The 9,345-nt window shown below is 37.2% G+C and overlaps 2 protein-coding genes across 2 annotated transcripts in view; both read left to right on the top strand.

Annotated features, from left to right (window-relative positions):
- The window catches only part of LOC107626655 (putative disease resistance RPP13-like protein 3), a 34,708-nt gene extending 28,537 nt beyond the window's left edge, over positions 1 to 6,171 (top strand). Inside the window, exons 5-6 of the mRNA XM_088504699.1 lie at positions 4,560 to 5,630; positions 6,082 to 6,171. Coding sequence (XP_088360825.1) covers positions 4,560 to 5,630; positions 6,082 to 6,171 — 1,161 coding nt within the window. The remainder of the gene's footprint in view (positions 1 to 4,559; positions 5,631 to 6,081) is intronic.
- A 1,793-nt stretch (positions 6,172 to 7,964) lies between these two features.
- Positions 7,965 to 8,899, top strand: LOC148572872 (uncharacterized). The gene is made up of 2 exons (XM_088504447.1): positions 7,965 to 8,789; positions 8,861 to 8,899. The coding sequence occupies exons 1-2, from the start codon at positions 7,965 to 7,967 to the stop codon at positions 8,897 to 8,899; spliced, it is 864 nt and encodes a 287-aa protein (XP_088360573.1).
- Positions 8,900 to 9,345: the final 446 nt, after the last annotated feature.

The raw sequence follows: 9,345 nt of genomic DNA on the forward strand, positions 1-9,345 counted from the left end.
CTGCGGCTACTATCCAGGCGGGTGTTTAAAAGCTCAACCTGGAGCGAATGGAATCACCACTACTGCGGCTACTACCCAGGCGTCACAATCTCTGACCTGGAGCTAGTGGGTCGAACCACAACTCTTGCTACTGCCCAGGATCTCGAAACATACATTCATTCAGTTTAAAATCAATCATCATTATTATCAAATCTCAAACATTAACCTGGAGCAAGCGGAACAAACCACGACCATTGCTACTACCCAGGTATCACAAATACACATTCATTCATAGCACTCTTCATTATTACCAATTCTCAAACAATGACCCGGAGCAAGCGGGACGAACCACAACCCTTGCTACTACCCAGGTATCACAGACATACATTCATTCAAAACTTCATAATTAAACTCATTTATCATAATTCTCCTTTCCCATCTCATACCCGAAGCAAGTGGACAATGCCACTGCCTACTACCTGGGCACAGTCTCTCTGTTGTGCCTTATTACCATTAGAGGGAATTCGTGCCCTGTCACCCTTACAACCAGAGAGAAAACACAAACATATTCACATTCAACATTTTCCATCATTATTCATTTACCATATTCATTTATTAACCATATATGCATCTTTGGCATACTCGCCACATGTTCAAGCTTCCTCAATCAATCATAATCATTTAATCATTAGTCATATACGTATACATACTCAGCCATAATTCAATGCTTATCGCAGCCATCCGGCTCATAACATACACAACACTTTCACCATCATCCTCAGCAACTCATACAATCATCATTTCTCACCATTCATCATTGATTCTCACTTTACTTCATCCACAAGTTACCACATGTCCTAACTTCTTTTCATTACTAGGCACACTATAAAAATTTAGGACTAAAACGATGAAAATAGAGGTTTAGAAGTCTGAAATTCGGCTTTAAAAACTCAAAAAATATTTTTTTGGTGAAAACAGGGTCATGCGTGCGCATCGCTCACGCGCACGCGTGGGTAGCGGAGAAAAGCAGGTGACACATAAGCGTTGCCCATGCGCACGCGTGGGAAGTAGAGAGGTAGGGTGACGCGTGCGCATCAGCCACGCATATGCATGGATGCGTTTTGTGCTCCTCGCACAAAATCGGCACGCTACCATCACAACTCTCTGGAATTTATACCACGCACCTGCATCAATACAGCGACGCGTACGCATCAGCCAGGCGCACGCGTGAGAGAGTAAAAATTGTGAGTGACGCGTGCGCATCGGATTACGTTTTACCAAAAATTTTACTAAGTTTAAAAAGCTGCAGAATTTCATTTTCAAACCTCAAACTTCCGCCACACATAACTTCTTCTACAAAATTCCTTTTTCAACCATGTCTGAACCGTTGGAAAGATCGTTGAATGAACTTTCATAAAAATTCAGTTTTGAAGAATTCCTAACTTCGACAGCCGAGTTACGGACCGGCGAAGTTGGTCAAAAATAAGTTTTTACCCAAAAATAGAAATCACCAATTATTCCAATGTTCACAAGCCAAATTCATTTCCACTCATCCAAATGACCACAATCCAACCACATTCACAAAATTACACTCAACCAAAACCAAATCTACCTCATCTACACAATTCAATTCAATTTCGTCACCTTCCACTCCTAAATTCCTAATTTCTTATTATTCCACATTCCTCCCATTTATTCACACACTCAATATTCAATATCCATTCAATCTCATATGACATCACACAATACACACATCACTTACCTTCCTTACCTCTTTCCGGCCTCCGGCCCAAGATTTACGGCCTCCGGCCCAAATTCACAATTTAAATGCATATTCCACAAACCAATATTCATTATCCAATTCGTCAAATTCTCAACACACCAAATATACAAATTCACACAATTCTCAATCCAATCATTAATTTACCTTACATATCAACTATACATATTAGTACCAACCATTTATACAATCCAAACTTAATCCTAGGGGCATCTAACCTAGGAATTATCATCACATCATACGGTACTTAAATAAAACTTAAACCGTACCTCTTGTAGCCAAAATAATTGAGCTTCTTCTTGAGAGTCTTCACCAACCCTTAACTCCAAGCCTCACCAAAGCCCCACAAGCAATATCAATCTTCCAATTGTGCACCAAAATCACCCAATACTCTTACATAATCAATTTTCACAGTTATAATCAACTTAGGGTTTATGAAATTGATAAATCACAAGGGTTAGAGGGTTCCTTACCGTAACCCACAAAATTGGTTGATGGAACTCACCAATGGCTCATACTAGAGCACTCCTAAATAACCAAAATCATAAAATTAGTCAACACCCATAACCAAACTTGAATTTAAGGAGGAAAAAAACTGGGCAGAGGACAGTGAGTTCTCACCATAAAACTTCGATAGAATTGTAGAGAATGAGAAGAGCGACGTGTGGCTGCAAACGGCTCGTCAATCAGAGTTTCGAAGAGAAAGTTATGGTGATTTAAAGTTTGATGAAGTTAGGATTTTCTCTCTTCTTCCTCTCTTCTCCATTTCAGCGCCCCACACCCTTTCTTTAGGGTTAATGAGCTGAAATACTCATAACTAATGTTTATATATGTTGGGTCTTGGTCTTGGACCCACTTAGACCTGGTTCACTTGGTTTAATTCGTTGGCCCAATTTTGGTCCAAAACCTTTAAGATTAGAGTTTTAAATCGTATTTTAAATATTTTTATCTTCCCAAGTTATAAATTCTTATTTCTTAAAATCATTCACTTCTAATTAATTTTCTCAGCCACAGTACCGGACAGATCGCAGTCGATACTGCCGGTCAAATTTTTAGTGCGCATTTTTAAATTATCAAATTCTGATTGCTAAATTTTCTAACCATATTCGCTCCTATTTAATTTATTATTTAATTAATTACGGTTTGACCGGGTTTTACATTCTACCCCCTAATAGAAATTTTCACCCTCGAAAATTCCATCCGCCACCACGAGTACATGAGCGTACTCTGCCTTTATATTCAATGCATAGTAGTTCCAAGGTCTTTTTACTCAGTGCGCTTCCGTTGCCGCGCTCTAATTCCTTTATCTCCGAGGATCTCGATCATTCGTCCAACGCTGACCAACAGCCTCGTTCATTACTTTCATCATCTCATCAACTCACTTCTTATTAAATCTAAAATCATGTCATCAATAATATCACCGTCATCATTAATCATAGTCATCATCCCACATCGCTATAATCAACCAAAAATCATCACCATGCCTTAATTATACTCCATCCTTATCCTCTCTCTCTCTATCAAGCCAATTACCACTAATCACAGCTCAACACCAAGCATAACCTCCAGACTTACTTTCTTATTCCCAAACCCTCAAATTTATATATAACTTGCTGTTTTAAAGTCTTTGACTAATTAATCAAAACCCTCTTCGTTTTTAGAAATCAAATGAGTTTGAAATAACAAGTTAACAAAATCATAAGAATCTGATCTTCTTTAATAATCTATAAAAGCATTCGAAACACATCTCTTTTGTTAAAGTTACTAAAAAAAAAAATCATTTTCAACACCATAACCAACACTCTTTCAAATTCTTGAGAAAATTTCGATAGCACCTCCCCTAAAAACTGAAGTTTGCCACCCATCACGAGTCCCCTCCTTTCAACCTCAACTCAATCAAAACCAACATTTCAAATCAACGTTTCCAAATCCATCATTTAGGATCATTCCTTATGTATTTAAATCAAAGGAAACTAAAAGTCACGGATTCAATCCGTTTCACAAAAGATCTAGAAATCAACCAATTAAATAACAAACACAACATATTAATCTCAACAGAAAATCGTTTAATCACAGGCATTTAAATAGATGATATTGAAGTGTCAAAGAATTTTGATGTACTAATGTGCGTGTGTGTGTCTGACTCATTTGTTGTTAAGAGGATAATATTCCAAATTGTTGAAGTTGCCTCAAAACCAGGTAGAGTTGAACAAAATTCTAGTTTGGATGCTTTGTAATCTCTTCTTGATCAGAAATTACATGGTAAGAGGTTCCTGCTCGTGCTAGACGATGTCTGGAATGAAAATCTCTCTGAATGGAAAGTATTGAGAGACTACCTATTCACAGCGAGCAGCGATAAAGAATCGAAAGGCAGCAAAATCATGGTGACTACTCGTAGCAAAAATGTTGCCTCTATTATGGGAAGCAATCTTCAATTTGAGTTGAAACCATTTGACAAAGGTGAGTGTTGGAAACTATTTGTGAAATTTTCATTCCAATAAGCAGAGAAGGAAGCAGAGGAATACCCAAGGCTTAAGAAAATTGGAAAAAATGTTGTTAAAAAATGTAATGGAATACCCTTAGCAATAGTAATCTTAGGTTGCCTTCTTAGATCAAAATCCCATGATGAAAATGAGTGGAAAAAAAAATAAGTGATAGTGAGGTGTGGGAGTTAGATCAAGAAAATAGTACTATTTTGCCATCATTGAGATTGAGCTATAATTACTTGCCACCAGAACTAAAGCAATGTTTTTCATATTGCTCTTGTTTCCCAAAAGATTATCCATTTGTGGTTATTGAGTTGATTATGTTTTGGATGGCGCATGGACTCCTTCAACCTACACGCGAAGACGAAGATGCAGAAGACATTGGAGAGCTGTATATTAATAAGCTAGTTTCAGCTTCTTTGCTTCAAATTGATGCTTCTTCCTACTCCTTTAATTTGAAAAATTCAATGACATTTAAAAGGCTCAAAATGCATGATCTTGTGCATGAACTTGCAAAATTAACAATGAAGGAGTCAAGCAAAGCTAGAAGCATTGTGCAGCTGGGGAAACAAGAAGAAGCATCCATGGAGGAATTGGCCTCTGACAAATTCAACTATCTAAAGGTTTTCAACTTAGAAGAGATGAAATTCACCTCATTGCCTGATAATTGTTTTGCCAAGATGAAGAAACACTTGAGATACCTCAATCTAAAAGGTTGTAGTAGTTTAAAAACACTCCCTAATTCCATTTGTGACTTGCAAAATCTACAATGTTTGAACCTTCCTAAATGTTACAACCTTCAAGAGCTTCCAACAAACATGAAAAATCTCATCAGCCTTCAATATTTTTTTCTAACTGTCAAAGTTACAAGTTTGTCCTCCATGAACATAGGACACTTTCGACAACTCAAATTCTTGTTTCTTTGGTATTGTACAAAGTTAGTGTATGTACCAAGTGCTGTTGGTCGGTTAACTGCTTTAAAGAAGCTAGTGATTCATTGGTGTACTGAACTGGTGAATTTCGAAGGCGAAGAAGAAGAAAAAAAGAAAAATGTGGCAGCCTATAGTTTGAACCTTCAAGTGCTTGTGATTAATGGATCATTCAAGTTGGAAGCTTTATCTGATTGGCTTTACAGAGCTACTAAATTGCGCTATTTGAGAATATGGGGAGGAAGAATGGAATCATTTCCCACATGCTTTCCAAGTAATTCTCTTGAAGAACTTCAATACATTTCTTGTAGACTCTTGTCATTTCTTCCCAACAACTTGGATCAATTTCATAATCTTCAATTCTTAGAGATAGAAGATTGTCCTATACTAAGTGCAAGGTATAACAGGAAGACAGGTCTGAATTTGAAAAAAATTGCTCATATCCCACATTGCGAGGTTAGTTTATTCAATTTCTAATGCTTTATTTATATTTGCATGAAAATTTCTAATGAAAATTGAGTAAATGGTCAAATTTATCTCTAAAAGATTATTTATTTTTTAAATTAGTCTCTAAAAGATTTTTTAATCAAATTTATCATTCACAAGTTTTAAATTTCTAAAACTTTATTCATACTTAATGTGTCACAATAGCAAATTTTGACGCCGTCAGCAATGAAAGTGACGGAAAGATTAATGTGACTAATTTAAAATGTTTAAAAGACAAATTTAATTTAAAAAATTTTTCAAAAACCTATTTAGAGAGTGATTAATTTTTCAGACTTCAGAGACGATTTTGACTATTTAAGCGTTGAAAATCCTTACATACATGCACTTACTTGTTTGTGGTATATTTATTATTTCATATATCATCTCTAGTAGCTGGTAGTGTACTCTTGAATTTTTGCAGATAGATATGCAAGACCAGAATGATGATGATGATGAAGAAGATGGAGGAGATGCAATCAAGATCAAATATGAAGAGAAGAAAGGGAAATAAAAGCATTATTTTTATGTGTAGTGTCTTTGTCTAATGATTCTGTTTTAATTGCTTTGTTTTGAGTACAATTCATGTTTTTAGCTACGAAACTTTTATCCTTTATATAATTTTGCATTATTATTTAAGACTGAAACTATGAATAATATGTTAAGTTTGAATTGTTCTGAATGTTACTATAGATTAATTCGATTTTTGATTGGATTTTGTAGTTTAAAAAATTCCCAGGTTTTGATTGCATAGAGAATTTAATACTGCTCAAGGATCTTGTTTTGTTCATCCTTTAAGAATTAAAAAAAAAGTCTTGTATGAAATATTTTAGGCTTAACTAAGCTTTTAGTTTTTATGAAAATATATTATTTTGCTTGGGTTCCTGTAATTTTTAACTAAAACTAGAATATTTATTTTGGTCATTGTTCTCAACCGTTTTTGATAAATAATTGTGCTAGTAGGCAGGATAAATACGAAAGAGAGGTTGAGTAGACTTGCATTATTAATCATCATGACAATATTTGTGTATTGTGTAAAAAGGACATAGAGTTTGTTCATCATTTATTTTTTGCCTTTGACTTCACGTGGCAGGTGTGGTGTGCATGGCTGACGTATTCTGATAGAGTTTGGGCCATCCCGGGAACCACTAAAGAGTTCTATGAGAGCTGGATCGAAGCTACATGTGAGAAGTCTGAGAAAAAAATGACTAATTGGATTTTGTGCGGTTATTTGGAACATCTGGTTGGAGCAGAATAACAGAGTCTTCCAACAGATAGAGACAAGTGTTGAAGGAGTAAAGATCATGTCGTTCTTGAGTTACAAGGAATGGTGTGGGGTCGATCCGTTTGGTTGTTGATGGCAATGTCGGAGATGACAACGGATACTAGCTTTCTAGTTATGTCTGTGTTTATTTGGTTGTCCTTGTTCCTCTGCTCTACTTTATTGTGTTGAGCTACATTTGTTCAAAAAAAAAAAAAACAAATTCAAATATTAGCCTTGGCCTTAGTATTTGGGATTTTGTAGAATATAAGTTAAGAAGCCTTTTAAGAAGAATACTAATGTTTCAGTAATTTTATTCATTGATTATAAAATATATAGATTAATGATTAAAATTACTGAAATATCAATATTTTTAAAATATTTAAAAAATTAAATACATAATACCAAAATGACAAATTGATCATAACTATAAAAATAATAAACATCAAATCTAATATATGTCAGAAAGCCCAACAACTACCATATTTAAAAATTAAATACAAAACCTCGGCCTAAATATGGACTTTTGTTGAAGATAAAACTAAATTCCAAATAAATTGACCCAATAGTCCAATCAAATTTAGGACCAATACAAGTTCAAAATGTAAGACCCAAAACTTTTGAAAAGTCTTATTATGATCAAGTCTCAAATCCTACAGTAATTTATAGCCTTAATTTCAGAGATTATTTTATTAAAGATAATTAAGGCAAGTTTTGATTTATTGGATTTGAGATGAGTTATAATTATTATCCAATTTTATAATTATTGGATTATTTTCTATATTTAAAGTATAAGATTGATAGTTATGAAATAATAAGGATTTTATATGATTTGGATTAGATAAATAATATTTTAAATATTATTACTGCTATTTTGGAAAATGAAGAAATTAAGTATACTATTTCTAATTTTTAGATTTGGGCATTTTATTGAAAATAATTTGTGAAATTGGTGAGCAAATAGTATTTTCTATATATAACTAGTGTTGGATTTAATTTGGGTTTCAATTACTATATTATTCCCAATTTTATGTGAAATTACCATAATGCCCTTAACCCTAATTTTCAAAAGTAAAACCCTAACCCTGAAACCCTACCCGGTTACCCGTTGTTGCCCATACCCCAGCAGCCACAATACGCACGGTTTCCTTTCTCCTTTTCATGAAAGGAAGGAAACAGAAGCAGAAAGTGAAATTGAGGGAGAAGGAATGAGGGGTCGCCGGCGTGAAGGGGGAAGGGAAGGGAGTTCACCGCGCCGCCATCGTCCTCAGCCGCCTCACTGCGAGCTGTGCTTCGTGGCCCACACCCACACGGCTTCCCTTTACCATGAAAGAAAGAAATTGAGGCAGAGAGGGAGAGGGAGCTTGAGAAGGGAGATCGCGCAGAGAGGGAAGGGCTGCGTTGTGATCGCCGCCCAGCCGTCGCGCCGTCTTGGGGTCCGCCGTCAGGTCCGAGTCGAAGGAAGGAAGAAGCCGCTCTGTCAGTGTCGCGCAGAGAGGGACTCGCCGCCAGCTCCGTCGTCCTCACTGCTGCGCCATCGTCGGGTCCGCAATCGTGGAGGAAGCACAGCGCCGCCGTGGGTCCCTTTTTGTCGAACTCGAAGGAGGAGGAAGGCCGAGAATGGGCGACGCTGGGAGAGAAGGAGATGCAAGCTGGAGGAGTTGCGTCCAGTCGCCGCCGACGCGCCACTGCCGAGGGTCCCTTTTCCTGCTAGATCTGCCGCCGTGAAACCCCGCAGTGCCTCTGGTTGCCGGAAAACGGTGGTGGATGTTGGTGCTGGGATAACGCCGCCACTGCTGCTGGCCGTTTCGAGCTGCTCCGCCATCTCTGCCGCCGGAGAACGCAGTTTAGTCGCCGGAAAACCACTGCCGGTAAGGGTCCTTGCATTTGGTCTTCATTCCTTTCTATTCCTGGGTTTTATCGCTATGACGTTGTTGTGTAGCCGCGGTTGTCGGAGTCTTTCATCGCCGCTGCCGCTTGAGGTGGCTGACGGAGTCGCTGCCGGGTTGATATGGAGCTGCGGCTGCTTCGTTTCGCTAGCTCAGTAAGTAAATTATGTTTCAAAAAGCCTCGCGTTGGTATTCGGTTGTGTTTGATTAATGAATATGAGTTTTGGGTAATGTGGGGTCGAGTCCTGATTATTATATGTTGCGAATAGTGTTGCGATGGTTGTTGCGAACGTGACTGGGAGCTGAGATTTTAGTTGCCGTCAGTTCGGGTTGAGGCGGAAAGGACTCTGTGACATGTTTGAGTTATGGATTTGCGTTTTGAGGTAGGGGCGCTTTCCAAAAACTATAGTTTATTATTGGAATTATTACATATGGATACTGGTGCGAGATATTGTGTATTTGGTGATTGTATCTGCCTTATGTATTATTTGATTGACTCGAATGACTATGGATGTTGGTTTGGTTGAATTGTGGTGCG

The sequence above is a fragment of the Arachis ipaensis genome, chromosome B2, assembly GCF_059453495.1.
Source record: "Arachis ipaensis isolate K30076 ecotype BB chromosome B2, ASM5945349v1, whole genome shotgun sequence".
NCBI lineage: Eukaryota > Viridiplantae > Streptophyta > Magnoliopsida > Fabales > Fabaceae > Arachis > Arachis ipaensis.

What these genes read in the sequence shown, in the direction of transcription:
- LOC148572872 (XM_088504447.1), top strand. Translation starts at nt 7,965, where the DNA reads ATGCCCTTAACCCTAATTTTCAAAAGTAAAACCCTAACCCTGAAACCC. An exon ending in TCGCCGGAAAACCACTGCCG is followed by an intron (nt 8,790 to 8,860) that starts GTAAGGGTCCTT and finishes GTTGTTGTGTAG; the next exon opens with CCGCGGTTGTCGGAGTCTTT.